General features: G+C 45.9%; 2 protein-coding genes across 2 annotated transcripts; both read right to left on the minus strand.

Annotated features, from left to right (window-relative positions):
* Window positions 1-60: 60 nt before the first annotated feature.
* Window positions 61-2,172, minus strand: LOC131287445 (SAM50-like protein CG7639). The gene is made up of 6 exons (XM_058316492.1): window positions 2,062-2,172; window positions 1,797-1,969; window positions 1,555-1,736; window positions 1,349-1,487; window positions 608-1,278; window positions 61-529 (listed from the first exon to the last, which is right to left on the minus strand). Exons 1-6 carry the CDS (start codon window positions 2,080-2,082, stop codon window positions 378-380), a joined length of 1,338 nt encoding a protein of 445 aa, XP_058172475.1. The 5' UTR covers window positions 2,083-2,172; the 3' UTR covers window positions 61-377.
* A 1,589-nt stretch (window positions 2,173-3,761) lies between these two features.
* Window positions 3,762-10,528, minus strand: LOC131287017 (uncharacterized). The gene is made up of 4 exons (XM_058316031.1): window positions 10,424-10,528; window positions 9,420-9,587; window positions 4,077-4,197; window positions 3,762-3,967 (listed from the first exon to the last, which is right to left on the minus strand). The coding sequence occupies exons 2-4, from the start codon at window positions 9,556-9,558 to the stop codon at window positions 3,769-3,771; spliced, it is 459 nt and encodes a 152-aa protein (XP_058172014.1). The 5' UTR covers window positions 9,559-9,587; window positions 10,424-10,528; the 3' UTR covers window positions 3,762-3,768.
* Between the last annotated feature and the right edge of the window lie 7,484 nt (window positions 10,529-18,012).

Genomic DNA, 18,012 nt, shown 5'->3' on the forward strand with positions numbered 1-18,012 from the left:
TCTTTTTCGGTTATGTTTTATATGCAAACAATCGCTAGGTAAGTTTCATTTTGTTGGGTTTTTATTTATCTATTTTCACTTTCAATTCATTTTTAACTTAACCATACTGACTTGTGTGGGTGAGGACACGATCGGTTGAGGGATAAAAACATATAGGAAATGCGTGTGAAAAGTTCAATGCGGCGGAATTGACCCGCTAAATGATCGATCAAACAGAGGTGTCCATGCCGATCCCATCGATCCGGAAGGGGAGAGCAAAAGCAACAGTTTCAAAACGTAATGCCAAACATAACAAAGACGGAAATGCAAAAGCAGTGGGAAACGGTGAACCAAACTGTATCTGCTCCATTGCGAATGGTCCTCCTGGTCTGAGTTTCTTAGACAAAATCGAAACCGATGCCAAACTGGAAACCTTTCACGACCCGATCGCCTACTTCATATGAAAGCGGCTGGCAGTAGTTGAACTCGATGCGCGCCTTCTGGCCCATCCTCAGCGCAAGTCCGACACCGGCTGTGCTGCGAAGTTTATCTTAGAAGGAAGAGAAAGGGACATATAGTTTTTCGTCGAATGGTAATCAAAACACACTCGTCCTCGTCGTAAGCTTACCGGTTGTAAAGCTATTGCAAGTGCCTATATTGTAGAATGCATGGGTTCGGAAGAGGTTTCCGAACCCACCGAAGTACTGGTTGAACGGTAGCGGACTCCACAGGTGCAACCCGGTCGCCCAATAGGACTGGCAGCCGGCCGCAATACCGTCCCTCCGGGGACAGGCGCCGGCTAACTCGAATCCACGCAGCGACTGCGGGCCGCCGGGGAAAAACAGCTGATTGATCGGGAGCGCTTCCTTCTTTTTGTCGTGAAGTATCGTGCCAACGCGGCCACACAGCTGCAGGGACATACCGAGGAACAGTGGAACGTTCAGCTCGGCATGCAAATCCTGGCGCACGATTCCCAGCTGCGACAACCGGCTGCCGGTTAGTTCGGTCGTGCTTTTCACGAATGCACCGTTCGCCGGAAATACGTTATCGTCCCGACCATCAAACTGGCAGATGTAGCGGAAGGTCGAAGCTAACCGGGGACCACAGTGTTCGCGCACGAAAAAGGGCGTTTGTTTGTCTATCGCGAACAGTTCCTTCATGCCCAGCTCGTACTGGAGGCTGTTGTTGAATCGTAGCCCCGGGATCGCAAAGGAAAAGTCAAGTAACATGCCGTTGTCTTCGGTGCGGTACTTGGCCCACGGCGATGGTGATGAATGACGGAAAATGGTAATCGAGGTTCTGTGCAAAATTATCAACGAATAAATTAGAATAACAACGCCAGGGGGTCACTGTGGGGAAATTTTCTTACTCCGGTTCGTAATCACCGACGGCCGTATGAAGGTACGGTTTGGTGAGCTTCAGATTTAGCACACTGTTACGCACGTAACTATGGCTCCAGTTGAGGCTCAATCGTTCTCCCCGCCCAAATAAGTTCGGCGTGACCAGCTCTGTGGAAGAACATAAGAGGAATATCAGTTCTTATTCCGGACGGATGCTGTTTTCACCACGCCTTACCGGTCGTTGCAGCACCATCGTTTTGGCCAACTTCGACACCAACGCTGCCCGTGATCCGTGACAGTTCTTCGCCCTGAAACGCCACGGTGTATCCATTTGGTGATGCACCGTCACCCTTGCTGGTGTCGATCGAGATCCGCAGATTCTTATAGATTCCCAACCGGAGCAGCTCATCTTTCACGCTGAAATGGAAAACTGTGTAAAGCCGTCCGTTGTTCGAGAGTGGAAAACTATTCGCATACTTGGCCGTTTCGATGATGACATCCTGAAAATTGGTCGCTTTAAACAGGTGTCTTGCGGCACGCTGTACATAATCGTCGTACGTCCGGCTCAGGCCACCGATGTACACCCGATCTACGCGCGCTTTGAAACGGGTCAGATCCGGCTGCTTACGAGCCTCCGGTCCAGCGTCGGCCTGTTGGAACGCGGAATGAAGGGGGAAGAAACCAAATTACCAGCTGACCACCTTGCAGCGGAACAAACGGATTAGATGTGATCACCACTTGCCTTCGATGTACCGCCTCCCATCGTTGGAACGAACGTTATGTAATGATTGTGTGGCCGGTGGTCAGGTCGGGAAAACACTAACACGCACGGAACGTTCCGAAACCTTTCTCCACTATTTGCCGCAGGAAAACCACCAGAATGTTTCCTTCAAAGGTTCTATAAATGCACCATTCTGCACCATTCGGCAATCCAACAACAAACATGTATTTTTTTAGTGTTTGATTATTTCGATCCTTCAAACCGGTGTGTGAAAATTTGACAGTTCGCACTTATACCTTGGTCAAGTTGACCAAAGTCATTGAAGCCCGTTATTAGTAATTATTCAACATTTTGCTTCACAAAAGCATCATTAATATGGTAAATTAAACAATACAGACGATAAGCACACATATTTCGCAAGAAAGTCCATAGACTGACAAAAATCGTGTAAATTATACGCAAGAGAAATGTCACTCGTTTTCTACTATCCCACCTTGCCAAAAGCTTGCTTGGCGCAAAAACGCTTGGCGGTAAAAATAGACGAGATCTTCTATCGACACGTGATCTGACGGAGAATATTTTTTATGCCACAGCTTCAGTTGTAGATTTTGACGAGTGTTAGCAAAATCTTGTAGAAAATGTTAACTAAAATAATAAATTTACCTCCCCCCAAAGGCCCGATTTCATCTTCATATTGTAATTAGAACCGAATGACAAATTTACCTATAGTAACTTTCTTACAAGTTTAAGTGAAGAATGAAGTTAGCAAAAAACGACTCTATTTTCGCTGTGATAGCGATACTGCTCGCGTTATTATCGTCCAGAAAACAAAACCAAGCAGAAAGAAACAGAACCCAAACTCGCTTACTCTGTAATTCATACGAACTGAATTTATTTGAAAAGATACTTCAAAAAACAAAAAATACAAAACTTTACACTGAATCAATGCGTTGCGTCACACAAGATGATCGTCTGCGCCGGATTGAATGAGGAGAAATGTACGGGATGCATGAAGTGGACAAGTTGGGATGACAAAAAATATTAAAGAAATGATACTCAACGAGCCTAACATGTGTGTGGGTGGGGGGCGCAAACAAAGCTAAGCTAGAGAACACTACTGCTGCACACTAAATGCTGCCAAGTTTCCTTCATCCTATACTTTGCTCGGCTGACCGTTTTCTCCATTATTAGTTTTTTTTTTTTTGGTTTTGCACGTGCACTATTGTTTCTGGTTCTGCCGGGGGTCCTTTCCTTTGCCGTTGCGTCCTGCTAGATGCGTTGTTTTTGCTTCCTCTCCAGATAAATATATACTTCTAATATCACAAACTTGACTAATTGTTCATATACTGCTTGATATTGTTGCTTGACGGATGTACGGAGCGGGATGTGAGGATGGATTGGTGGCGGTTGGTTACGTTTATCTAATCGCGATGGGAGAAGGCTTGTGTAGAAGTAAAGAGTAAATGGAAATGGAGTAGCAGATTTACGGAAATAAAATAATAAACATATACTAAAGGAATTACTCGCACAACTTTTGTCGGTTGGATGTTTTGTTTGTTTGTTTGTTTGTTTGTTTGTTTCGTTAGGTTTAGTGTTTTCTTTTGTTTTTCTTCTTTTCACGATTCTTAGGATAAGAGCTTGCTGCCGAGCCGCTCAAAAGCTCGAAGATTAAGATGACGCTTGCCGGGAATGTCCCGAAAGCCGAAGGGATGAGGGGGAAGAGGCCGCTTAGTTCTTGGCCGGCTGCTCCGAGGACGTCTCGGTGGAAGCCTTAACTTCCGGATACTCGAGCTTTGCGCCCGGCTCGCAGGTGAAGGACGGGCAGCAGCTCGGGAACGGAGCAGTCTTGTTGGTCTTCTCGGTGTCCAGCTTGCACTTGTCGTTGGCCAGTGGCAGCGGTCCGCAGTCCTCAACCAGCTCCAGCAGACTGTTTTTTTTTTAGTGGGTGAGAATAATCGTGGGAATGAGAAAATGTATTTTCGGGTTTAAATTCCAGTTGGTTGACTTTGTCCGATGGGGTGGGCCCACGAACTTACCGTGGCTGAGCGTCGTCGGACAGGACGCAGGTGGAACGGCCGCAGAACGGAGTCAGCTCCCAGGACTGGCCTGGCTCGAAGGTGGCACACTTGGTCGAAGCGAAGCACATGCCGGGGAAATCTGAAGCGGCGAACAGAAGAGTAATGGAGAAAAACACCACATTAAATTTAATTTTATTCTTAACTTCCCGTGGGCCGAACGTTTAAAAACAAGGAACGAGAACATCTCGGAGCATCAACTCCAAGGGTAATAAATTCCCTTACAATGCATGCTTTCAAAATATGTGTATCCAAACTTCGCATACTGATGAGCGATACAAAACAGGTTCACTGGCGATGCGAATGGACTCTTGAAAGAACTTTAATTCTCCTTCTTCTTAAAGTGAAACAAAGTGGAACTCTGATCCGCGAAAACAAGAAAACAATTTAAAAGGGCATCTTCTTATTTAAGAACCAAACCAGCGCTTTTTTCTGCTCACCCGAGATTCGTGTCGGGTGAAACATCATAACATCATGGCTGTAAAAATCCCCTTTTTCGTTCGCATCGCATCGGAGAACAATAGTCGCCAAAGAAGAAAGCGAGTGCTTTTACGTCTCGAGTTCGAAAAGTGTACAGCTCGCAAAGTTAAGAGGCGCGAAAGCTTGTTTTGCAATCCGTGATATAATGTATGTTAATTTAAACCGCAAGCACCTTCACATCCCGTACGATATATATTAACCCCCAACTGGTTTTTTATTAGCTTTAAAAAAGAGTGACAGAAAAACCAAAACGACAAAAAGTTTTTGGTCACACAACGTCGCCCCCAAAAGTGCATGAGTCACCGACGCCAAACGAAGAAGGAGAGCCTTTCGTACCGTGACCACCACAAAAAAAAACTTGGTAAGGAAAAGAAGCAATAAATCCTACCAGGCCCCGCGCGACCAAACAATTCCTCAAAAAACAGTGAAGCAAACTGGCGAACAGTGACAGCAATTTATTTATTTTTCGCTTGTTTTCGCCATTTACGGTGTGTGGTAGGCGGTATCCGTCCTACGGACAACCTTTTGCGGATCTTTCATCTTCGAGATGTGCTGCTGCTCGTGAGGGGGGATGGTGGAAAGTAATTGCATAATTCTTCCGCCATGTCTGGGTTCGTGGCACTTTCGCGGGGATGGCCCGCTCGATCACGTAATGGGTAAGGGATACGATTTTGGGACGACTTCTGCCATTTTTTTTTCTCTTTTCAATTTCGTTTCCTTCCAGAACTGGTTCCCGCTGGATGTGTTCGCTTGTGCATGCTTTTACGAGACGAGCGTCTAGCGAATGGCTGCAATTACAGCAACCGGAACGACAAAGTTGTTTCCGAACGGATGCATTCACTGCCGGTACCGTCGGTGAAGGTGCACTAATAAAACCATATTATGTAAACCAATGCTCGCGAAGTGCGAGCCACGGCGATGGTCAACCGTTTACGATCGCGTCCCTTCATTCCCTTCACTTTGCTTCGATCGCGTCACGAGCAATTCCCTCTCACTTGAAGCTGCCCTTTAATCATACCATTCGTCAATGATCGTTCATGTTTAGAATGTGTTGTGTTTCCATTAATGTGCATCTAATTTGACTTGCGGTGAGTCATGGACTCCAGGGACCAGGCAGAGCTCGTAAAAGCAATCGTGGTGTGGTCAGAAAGGCACGAATACGGCTGCTGCTTCTACTACGAACCCTCGGCTCGGTGGCTAGAGACGATGCGGTGAAAATTGTCGTTTTTCACGCTTGGCATAGCAAATTAGCACGAGCACATCGGAGAGTGTGGTTTGGATTTGCCTCCATTCCAGTCACCTTGACAGTGGCCCCTGCTTGTGACGACCCCGCCGGACTTGGACACTCGATCACCATCAGTATTACTCGTCATCACCATCATGATCATCATCGCTGTTGCTTTGTTTTCCTGATGTTAATGAATTCGCAAAACCGTTGCCGTTTGCCCGTTTTCCGTGTGGCCCTTGGAATGGATGGCAAAACCCTTTCGTTAGCACAATCGACCGAAGTTTCCAGAATGGAATTGTACGTGCATTTGTTTATCCATCCAATCATCAATTGATGATGTCTCTTATATGATGTCATTTTTGTGTAAAAAGATGCTTGAAATGGTCGCTTATATGTATCACCGGATAGCAAGTCGAGAGCGGATGGTTTCCACCTTCACTTCCACGTTGTTGCTGGTAAAATTAAATGCAACAACCACGCTGGTCAATGCGATTTTTTAAGGAAGCTTGCAGAATATCGCCCACGATTTCACTCCAAAATGGAAACAATGGACCTAATTGAGCGGAAGCAGGAAATGGAAAAACCGACATACCAAATGCTAAGGTTTTTAGTAAGACATTCGAAAGTGAAAGGAAATGCCATTCGCTCACGGCCCATTACCAGTTTTGCACTAGACAACGTGTGGGTGAACAAAATTTTAAACATTTTTTTTTATACTTAGTTCGAAGTTTCTAAACTATCTGGGTATGAACCTTTAAAAACGCTGCAAGAGTCTGCTGGATTTACTTGTGATTTATCCAACATAGGAAATGTTGATTTATGAATTAAATTTCCATTCTAGTTAAGTTGATGCAGGGAATTCAAATTTCAAATCAATCAAATAAATTCCGAAGCTATAAACCTACCCATTGTTTGCTAAATTAGCATTCCCAGATGGGTATCATAAACCTAACTAACTAATAACTACTTAAGGTTTGCATATACCCATGGACGTCCATGAAACTCGCAAAAACATACATGTGAAACATAAGCCCTTTTCCAAGGGAACCTTCAACCGACGACGATGCACCGATGATCGATGATGAACTGCTGCTGCCGGGTGACACTGAATGTTGATGATGATGATTCGTTGGCAGGGAGTTGGCTTTTGCGGACAATGGTAAGCAATTACTGAACTGAGAGAACTGAAAAACCTCCCTCCGAACCGCGGTGCGCGCAAGATGTGCCCACGGAAACCGGGCTGTTGACAGAGGAAACCAACCGAGTCCGAGTGGGAGGTGGCGCATTTCGGGGCTACCCTTTTATTTTCAGTGTCAATGCGTAACGGTTATGCTAAGCGTGGGCACGGTGCATGAAACACGAACAGTAGAAAAAAAAACCTCCCCCTGTATTATGCCGTGCGATGTCAAACGGAAACGGAACCATGACCTGTTTAGTGCATAATCACACTGGAAAAGTCGGCTTTTAATCCACGGGTTTTCGGTCAAAATGAAGCTTGCTGAAACGAAGCTTCTAGAGGCGGAATAATGATTTTCTTGGTTTGGTTGCCCTAGAGCAACTAACGCGTTTATGGAGTCGACAGTTTAACCGTAGGCACGTGCTAATGTCACGGATCGTGTACTTTATGTTGTTTTTTAAAATTGTGATTGGAATTAGTTTTTACTGCCAAAGTGGTCTATTCTAACTTTCTAAAACTAACTCATTTGTAAACGTGTTTTGTTTTCGTCCGTCGCATTCTGAAGGTGACACTGACCATCATGGTATACGATCGAATCGGATTTTCTCGATCACACCCCGAGTCGAACGCAATTTTCCCCGCCGTCAAGGAGGGGACACACTTTGTTACACTTCATTACGATCATTAAAATCGTTCTTCATCTCGGTTCGGCTAGAGCATGATGGAGGTGTCCTTTAGTTTTCTTCATGGCGCTGCTTGTAGTGGGCTTTCCTAATCACAGCGCCACCATATGCTTAGCAAACCCCGGTGTCTCGGACACTGGTTTGGCAATGAGCGAAAGAAATCGAAACCGAAATCGAAAGGGGAAGGGACCCTCGTCGCCGCCGTTGTCGGACGCTTAAAGACATAACCGGTTGGCCGCAGCGGTTCAATGCCAACTGCACTTTACGGGGGCTGGCGGGCTGTTAGCTGCATGGCCTGTTAGCGGACCGAGAGTTGCTCTTAATACCTTATCCTGTTGTGCCCAAGAAGCGGTACATTAAAGGTGACGCATTGGGCTGCCATAGCAACGCTTAGGCTACTAGCTTGACGTCTACTTGATGTGATGTGTTTTTTTTGCTGCAGCGCAGTTTGTTTGCCACAAATAACACGCCTCCTCTAATTGATCTAGAACCGTAAAAGAACGCCCCGTTGGAACGTGTTTCCCCGGTGCTGAACCGGTGCTGAAAGTTTGCCGAAGTTTGAAAGGGACCAGTAATACTAGGTAATCAAGAAACGGTTCCCAGAGAGTGTGCTACCGCCGTGTGGGCAGGGCGTTTAAATTGTTGAAACGCAGACCGCGTCCGTTCGCGTCATCGCCAATTGCTCAATCCCGTATGGTAGGAAAAACAGGTGTGTGACTGCACACACCTTTGGTAAGCAATGGCGCGGCATGTTAGTACCACACCGACCGAAATGCTGATCGAAAACGCTTCACACGAAATGGGGACATAACCTACAACGCGGCCAGATTTCTATGACCCATGGGTTGGACTGGGGGTTATCGGTAACTTCAACCGTCGTTGACACTCACGCACTACATTCCGATACTAAACATACCCCTAAGGGTAGTGGCCAAGAAGCTCAGGTAGTTCTCACTTGCCACCTCAATTACTTCACTCGATTACGGAACACGGAACAGTTCCATTTCGCTGCGGGAACCAGTTCAGTAAATGGTTTCCCATTATAACTAGTCATAATCTATCGGATGATCACTTGAGGCTTAAGCAAAGAGCTTGCCAAACAGTGCCGACTACTACATTTTGCACCGGTCCGGACCCAAAAGGTGTGCCTCTACCGAATGAAGAAGGAGCCCGCCCATGATGCTGCAATTGGACTTGGTGTGCAAACACTGGTGTGCAGGTACGCTAGAAGTTGCAGCAATAGGATACACGTACGCCCCGGCAGCAGGGCTTGGCATTTCAGTCCGGCAAATCAATTCACCAATTGCGGCATTACCGAAGCGTCACACATTCCGTTCGAGTGTTCCGTATCTGGTGGAAACAATGCGCCACACTTCATACACACACACGCCGTACGATTCTTCTTGGCGTTGCCTAACCTACTCCTCCAAGGTGCCAAGAGGTGAGGCCTTCGGTAATGAGCCAACTGATCGCCTTGGTGGATGAGCAACGATGGCAGCATCGAAATGTTCCAACCCCCCCGTACAAGCGCCTTGATCAATGCAATCCGTTCTCGGCGGATGGTCTGCTAGTCCGACGCACGCCAATATGGCCTCTGCAGCGTAAGTACCGGAATGTGACGAAACGATTTCCGATCCCTTTAAGTCACTCCTTGGTACGCAGTACGCAACAATGGTACCACGTTTCGAACGATTCGATTGTTGTTGGCGTTCGGGGAGACACCCGGATACACTTACCTCGCAAGACGTCGGCAGGGATGAGTCGCTTGTAGGTCTTGCCACCCTCGGCCTCAGTCTCCTTGGCGGGGGCCTCGTCGGCGGCATAGACGTAGCAGAAGCTGAGCGCCAGCACGGCAACAACGGTGAACGAACGCATCTTGGGTGTTTAGGTAGGAAGTTGACTTTCTATATCGGAAGAGAAAAAAATAGATCGTTGAGATTCCTACAAACGTTAGGGGAGATGTAGAAAGAGGCAGTTTCCTTCCGGTGCGTGCAGCACTTAATTAAATTCAACTAGTATCAACTTTCCACGGACAAACAATTAGTTCAACTTGTATTTTACGTTGCTTAACGACTGGGTAAACTAAATTCGTTTCCTTTTTCAACGCACTTGCACGTAAGTTTAAACTGACTTTCCAGACTGGCGAAGTTCCAGACACAAATTCGAGATACAGTTCTCGTCACGTATCGCCTATTGCTACAATGTATCACTCCAGAAAAGAAATGAATGTACTGTGATCGTTGGAAGTACGTCTCCACGTGCAGAGTTCACGCCACACAATGCCTACTGCGATGTTGATCCATCTGTATTTCGCTTCGTTTATTTCATTTTATTGTTTTGTTGTTGGTATCCTGTACAAGATCCTACTCGTGCGATCTGTCCTATCTGTACGCTGGAACGAATCGACTCGGTCCACTTCGCCATGTGTATCTGGAACATGCCAGGCGGTATCAGCGGCAACCGGCAGCACCCGGAGCTCGGAGTTTGTGTGTCAGATCCAATTTTCTAATAAAACATAATCAACGTAACACACCGGCGATCCCGGTCGAATGGACAACCGGCGGTACTGCTCAAGTAAAAGAACCCTTCTAGAGATCGCGATACGACGCACATTCAACCGGTCAACGTCACTTAGTTTAAAGTGGAAAGACCATCGCACTTTAAGGTTTTGCTGTTCGGAAGCAACACACTGATCACGCACTTTTCTTTTCCATTTGAAACAACCGTCTGCACTACTGACCTGAAGTTAGGAAACAAAGTTCCGGTGACTTTGGCTGGCTTGGTTCGGGTGTTGGTTCCGGCAAAATCCGAGAGCTCAAAGAGCAGACGAACGCACTCACGTACGGTTGGACGACGAATGGCGCTGGCCGTGTGCGAGATTCGCTATTTCTTGCTTTTCTGCGCGTGACCCACCGTAAGCAACAGGCCGCCCCTCCTTCCTCCCGCCGAACCGCTCTCTTCGCCATGTGAGCGAGAAAGAGCACGGCGTTGGTGCTGCCGGGGTTCGGTCGCTGACAGAGACGCCCGATCTGCACTTTGACTCTGCCGTCCGCCGGGGATTCGGGTTGCGCGCGAGTTGCGTTACTTGAAGTGTGCGGATGCTGGTGGGGGATAGCACACCATGTATAGTAGACGTTGGCTGGCGAGTAGTCACCGCGACTTCGAGTAAAAGAAGAAAAACATCAAGAGTACCCAGCGAATAATAATAATTACAACCCTTACCTTCCTCCTTTTACCCCTGCCAAAAGGCGAGAGCTTTTCGGATTGCAGCCGCAGTGAAAGTCGCCCGTGGTGCACCGCTTTTTTATCGCTTTTGGCGGACGACTTTAGTGGTCCGCTATTCTACCGGGTGCTGTTGTTGTCGTTGTTGCTGATGGCGGACCTATGTCGAGTCAGCACCAAAGCAAATTTCGCGGTAAATGTCTTCCAAGTTGCTGGTCTTCCGACTTCCATTGAATGTTCCAAGGATTCTATCGGCTACTATGATATGGGGGATCTCTTCGAGGAGATTCTCCTTTGAACAATCAAGCCGGCAGCAAATAAGTCCTACTTGGATGAGTGTAGTCCTTTGAAGATGTTTGGAACATAGCCGGATAGTAATCGCGATTTTACGCGTGATGAGTTGTGATCGAGTTTTTCCATTTGTGGCGTTGAAGATTTGTACCTCTTGATCGTTCGTGCATCTATAGGGGAAAGTTTCGACAGCATTTAATGGAATTAAACATTTTAAAAATAAAGATCAGTAAGCTTAATGTACCGGGCCATAGCATATAGTATCTAGATGCCGATGGAAGCTGGAGGCCAAGCGTTAAATCTTTCTATTTTCAACTCGACCTCGGTGAGAGTGCGCCAAACCATCTCGAACATTTATAGCGTTGATGGAGGGAAATGGTCCGAAACGGCAACCAAAAACAACAGCAAAATAAGTCTCCATCGACCACGTGAACCCCCTCCTACGGGTCTCTCCATTTTCCTTCGCACTGCTCTTCTTGCTTCACGTTTCTTCAAGCTCGACTCGAACTCCTTCCAACTCTCGGGATCGGTTTTCGAGAAAAATCTATCCACCTCAGACTGCGCTACCATTCGCTTCCTTTTACCGGGGACCGCTGTCCTGGTCGGACGGTCGGACGCCGATCAGACCTATACTTAGTCGATGCAGTCCAAGCGGTGCGCTTAGTGTATTCGTAACAACGCCATCGCGGGCTCGTCGGCGCATTCGTGGTCGATCGCGATCGAATGTCGCTGCATGGGACATTGGGCTTTTGGAGCCGTCGTGCGCGTGCGTGTGTCGTATCGGTTGCATTGGCGGGCGCGCCACCCTGGCACAAATACCACGGGCCCAACCAACGTCCGTCTGCGGTGTTGGAGTTTTTTGCTTCTGTCCAGCGCTAATTTCTTGATTAGCCGCCTGCGGTCTGGAAATCGATTGGTCGTTCGAACTTGCCTTAGTGCCGTGCCCGCGACAGGAGGAAGTCTTCGTCGCAGCCACATTCGCCGGTCGGACCTGGTCTTAATTGGTCATAAAAATGTAGCAGGTATGAATGCTATGGTTTCAACACCTCCCTCAACCCGCTGCTAGTCGATCTTTTGGGAGGGTATAAACCTTGCTCCGTGTTACGTCCTTGCCACTCGATCTTTCGATGATGCGTAACGAAGCCTTTGTTTGGCCAAGCAATTCAAACCTAGCCCTGCCTGCGTCAAAAACAAGAATGAATCATAAAATATCTCCGCTGCATCACGTCCGGGCAAATAACAAATAACAAAAACTGGAGCATGATTAAACCTGGCTTCTTCCGCGTCAATAATGACGAGTTTAAAGTTTAAAGTTCCGACAATTATTCGATGGTTGCATTCTATTCGGCATGTGTGTTCCATTTGAGGCAGCTTTATTTCTGTAATTTCGTGCCGATCAAGTTCCTGGGAAACGGTAGTCATCGCTTTTCGATTTTTTTTTTTTAGTTTTCAATATCAACCCATACCGGAAACGTGCTGCCGGCACTGGTGGAACTCGTGGGAGATTTTCCAAACCGCTCGCTAAATCAATGAGCTAGCACGAAGGTTGAAATGATAGCCACGGAACGTTCAACGATACGAAAGCCAACGTTGCAACCGATGGAAACAGCCCCCACCAGTGGGAAATGGAGGCGAAGCAAGGGGAGCTGCGAGGGTGTTGACCGAAGGACTGATCAAACTGCTGGCGCTGGATCGGATCTTCTAATCTATGAAGATCTACGAATCGAGGTTAGGGCGGTGCTTTGATGAACCGTGCCAGTTTTGACATTGGACGACGAACGGCATGCAAAAACGAATATCAAATTTCCACAGTGCTTTTAATTGGACTGTTAATCAATCCCCTTGAGGCTGGTGCGGTAAAAAAGGTGCGTGCCGGGAATCTTAAAAGTAAGATGCAAAAGGTAATCAGTTTATGGTATAAAGGGTAATGTTCCTGCCAGATCGTGGGGTGGGTAGAGATGATTGCATTTGGATAGTGATGGAAATTGCAGATCAAACATCTGAAAGGAGGTGGCATTGGTTTATAATCGGCCTACAAATATAGCACCACTGGTCGTATAAATTAATGCCTTAACACAACATATCGTTTTACGTTTCTGATTAATTGCTTTTTTGTTTAAGGATTTTTGGCTAAGGATCGAACCTCGATTGAACATTCTATGACATTCTTACGGCGGTCACGTGTTATAACTTTTGATGAAATAGGGATTTTTCTGTGGTTTAACTACAAATGTATAAAAAAATGTATCCGACGTTAGAAAGTTGGCGATTAAAATGTTCATGCTGTGCCTTGCACTTTCCGGACCGGTGTCTTTCCCTCGCGGATGGTTTTTTGGCACAATCTGTCTATTTACCATAATTAATGATTTATCTTCGTATTCTCCAACCACCTCCAAATGGTACAATAGTGAGAATGGTGGCGGAATGGTGGGCAAAACAAAGAGAAACGTTCAAGTAGTGGAGAAAAAATCAACACGCAACGAAAAACTACGTCCGCACGTTCGGCCCCAGAAAGGCACACCATTTTATCCAACTCCTTTCGGCCAGATCGGCTGGGATGTGGGAAAGGGGTTGTCTTCTGGTGAAAAACAAAACAGATAAAAAAAATAAGACTGGGAAACTGAAAACATTCATTGGGGCCGCGAAAGCAAAATCCGGACCCAACCCAACCGTGACAGTGTCGTGGATTTCGCTTGGCGGAACCGAAGAAGCCCCCAGCGCAACAATGGGTTTTGCGAATGAGAAAATTTTGCATAGAATGGCACTGATGATTAGCCGGGTTTTCCCCCGTCCCGGGGTGTTTACGATCGTTTCATGAGCGGGTTTAAATACCGTATCCAAGATTTAAACGATCCTTCCTTTACTGCCCTAGAAAATATTTGAACGGGAGTTTTCTAATATTAACCGGCAGATTTGGTTTGTGCCTTCGGCGTGTTCTTCTAACGGAAGGAAAAAAAATAAATAATTGCCAAACCAAACAACTTCGAACTACTGAGGAACAACCTTTGATTACAATTGAATGTGTGTAACGCATTGTAAGGGAAAACTTCTTGTCGGAACCATGTACGGCTTGGTTCGGCAAGGGCAAACATGACGTAGAAACGTTGAACATTTCCCTATGGCGCTCAATGTATGACCTTACGGTAGTGGGGCGGGGTGTGATAATGAAAACCCATACGAGCGAGAGAAAAGTTTCCCACCTTTTCCCTGTCTAGGCCACCATGCCAGATGCCGGAAACCTGTGCAACGTTTGTTCGCACAACAAACTTACACTGGAAGGTGACAAGTTTTCTTCAGCGAAAGACGTCATTCCGGTCGGTTGCACGTGGAATTGGTCGATTGCCGTTATTTGATGGCATTTAAAACAATTCTTGTCTTGACGTTCATTTAGGTTTACCAAAACACCTACCGCAATGGTAAAATTTCAATTTAAGATATCGGAAGAAGCTCAACAAAGAATAGACACCAAAATAACATTAAAGATTATTAACCAACAATAAACAATGTCGTCCTTCGCCGTCTATTGTACCGGAAATGAAGAAACCGTCATAAATATGGTATTAAAGTCGCATTGAGGCTTGATTTCAGCTGCGAATCGCTCGTTATCTCGGTTGCGTAGTACCGATCGGTCGGATCGGCTTTTCGGAAGGGTTGTCGGATTACGACGCGCGCGCAGAAGCGACCGGACAGCTTCTCGATGATCCACGGTGACGCTCTTACAGCTTGCACAACTGCAATTGCCACAACCGGCAATTGGGCTGCAAAAACCAGTCGTTACTTCGCGAGAAGGCTCTTGGCAGATGTTACCGGGGTTGCAGTGGGCGGTTCAGGTTTACCGTTGAAGCTCTCCGGGAAGGTCAGAGGAACACAAAGAAAGAACACTGCAGTGTGTGCACGGCCGTGCTTTCATGCGATGGCCTAAAAGGTGGCGACGCGTTTTGTCACGTGATGCGTGACCAAAACGTAGGCATCACCACACCAATTTCCAGTCGGTGGCCCCCCCGAGGGCACTGCTGGCCGAACTGGTCCGCTCAGGGACAGGAAAACCCCAATCTTCCCTCGCTGAAGGCGACGGCTCCGAAAAGACGTCAATCCCGGGTGCCGTTGGCGATGGGGTCCTCGTTACCGGGAAGTGGGCTGGGGTTCCCGACACACCCCTCATCCCCAAACCGCAACAACCCCCGGGACGTTGTCGCTCGCGTTCCCTTCTTTTGTTGTCCCCATACTGTCCGTGTTTTTAAAATGTCAGTAGACGCTGGCATGTGATAGGTTTTGTAACCGGTGCGTCAGACCGGTGCGGCGGTGTTTGCACTGGTTGTAGGTACATGACGTACCGGCGATCCGGCCTCCCCGAAAAAGTCAACGGAAAACTTGTTCCGCGCACAAATTCACCTCGGCTCAGTAAAAACTGGCTTTGAAGCTTGTTTGGCCGCCAAATTAAAAGGCAACGGTGTGGTCGTTAAATGATTTATGTGACTCATTTTCTTGTCTTCGTTTTACTCTCGCTAAAACGTGTACATTTTACCATTGGCCAATAAAGCATGAACATGAAGATACAGCTAAAAGACATAAGGTTAAGTTTCATTCAGAAATTTAATACTATGTTACACACTGCACCTTGTTGTAATAATGTCTAATGTATCAAAATAAACCTTGCATTTGAAATGTTAAGTTGAAATACAAAAATTAAACGCTGCACTCATCGCTCCAATGTAAAGCTTCTGCGTTATGCGCCTCTGTATAGTCTACTCACCGACATCGTGGTCCTCGATCAAAGCAGTCTGATTTCCTGGGTTTCCCTTTCCTGGATCCCTTTATGGATACACATCAAAGTAAACTGAAAGTTTATTTTTGACACAAAAACCATTGAAGGGAAAATATTTTCTTACCTATTTATGCCATCGATTTAGAACAATAATATTTTTGAGATGCTTGCATGCTTGAAAAGCTTATTCGCTGGCATGAGCTTTTTGCATGATGCTTCACCGAGCTTAACCTGTTTATAAACAGGCTTTGGCCTACGTTAAACTTTCCTTCTGAAATAAAGAATAAAAACAGTACAAATTGAAAAAAATGAACAAAAATGAAAATAGTGTAATTAAAAGAAGCCTTTCTTTTGAGCCATTTCCCACAACATGTTCATGAGTAGAAACATCTGACTCTTTTTACTTACTGTAGTGTTGGCCATTTGTACGGTATAGTTCCTTTTAAGCTTTTTATGTCACGTGCTAGCAACCAGTGTTCAATCTTCAGTAGTTTGCAATCTTAAATATGCTGAAACTTAAAAGGAATATGCACTAAGGTATGTAACATTAACACAAAGCGTTTCACGGAAACCACTGGTTTAACAAAACGGAAAAAAGAATCCCATTTATTATTTATTCACGTTCACAGTTTCGCTTCTCAAACCACTCGAGCACCCTTTTTCTCCGAACACTCAATCCGCAAATAGGAAATCTACGCTACTATTTATATCCTTACTTTACCATAAATATCATTGACTGACAGGTATTAGGTATTAGCATGTTCACCTTGTTTCCCAACTCCCGAAAATTGTGTACCACCAAGCCGTCTAGTGATTCATTATCATTATATACTTTGCCCCGTCGCCGATCGCTACCGCGGAACCAAAACCAGATATTCCGCATCAACTTTTCCTTTTCAACCGTTGAAATAAATCGTTATTTTTACCAAATCGTCAGACGCGATCGGAAAACGTGCAACGTACTTACTTAACGGTGTGCAGTTCCTTGCTCGCTAGAATCCTAGAACCTAAATAATAATGTGTTCTATAGACAGTTGCGCACTTCTTTAGCTTCCTCTACACTACAATCGATGCTGTACAATATACGTTTATGCATATTTGTTAAACATATCGGAGTTGTGTGCTTTCACTTACGTTTTAAATTAAAAGTCGTCATTCGCATCACTCCGTTCATGGTTTGCCAGTGAGGTCTCGGACTGTGATTAGTGCATACGTCGGGGCTTGTTTTTGGTACGTTGTATTCTTTCGGAAGTCTACTATATTCCCAAGAAATCTATGGTGTGGTGCGAGGTTTTCGACTACTCATAGTGAATACGAAGCACCCTCATTCGGTACTGGTTACAAAGGACATGTGGAAATCTTTACACCTTTGCCTTACGTTGGAAACAATTGCGTTATTGAACTGCATTAAACACACGTACCGGACGAAGCCATTGCGTTTGTAAGATCACATCGCTAGCAATCCAATCCGGGTCTTTTACTTCTGTCCTTTTTCCTACTTGCGACAGGGTTGGCACCAGAGGGATTTTACTACCACCAAGAATAAGGAAGCTTCTTGAGAACGAAACGATAAAACTCAATGCGACCGTGCACAGAAGGGAAGGATTTAGATTATGTCTTTCTAACCGGTGGTTTTTTTTATGAATTACTTCCTAATTTTGCAACAAACGCACAACCAAACAAACCACAACACATTAGTATATACCTTTTCAATGTTTCACGGTCAACTCAACCAAACTCCTAAAGAGGATCGAGAGTGATCAAACACGATGCCCGATCGGTCCATCACATCCCGTGCCAACCGTAAAAGATTCAAGCCTAAGAAGTAGTGTTCAAATAGCATCTATTTTGGTTAGACCTAATGAATGGTCTTATGATTGGTATCATATGCTTGTTTTGTTTTCTTTAAGGACTGCATATTTGATTAGTAACAATAATTTCGTGTAACTCGTGTTACTCGAGTATCGGTTTCTTGGTTGTTTCCTCCTACGGCTCGTACACTTGGTTTTGGTCGATCTTAAGTAATCTCACTGTCCCTGCCAACGTTTCCT

The sequence above is a fragment of the Anopheles ziemanni genome, chromosome 3, assembly GCF_943734765.1.
Source record: "Anopheles ziemanni chromosome 3, idAnoZiCoDA_A2_x.2, whole genome shotgun sequence".
Classification (NCBI taxonomy): Eukaryota; Metazoa; Arthropoda; class Insecta; order Diptera; family Culicidae; genus Anopheles; species Anopheles ziemanni.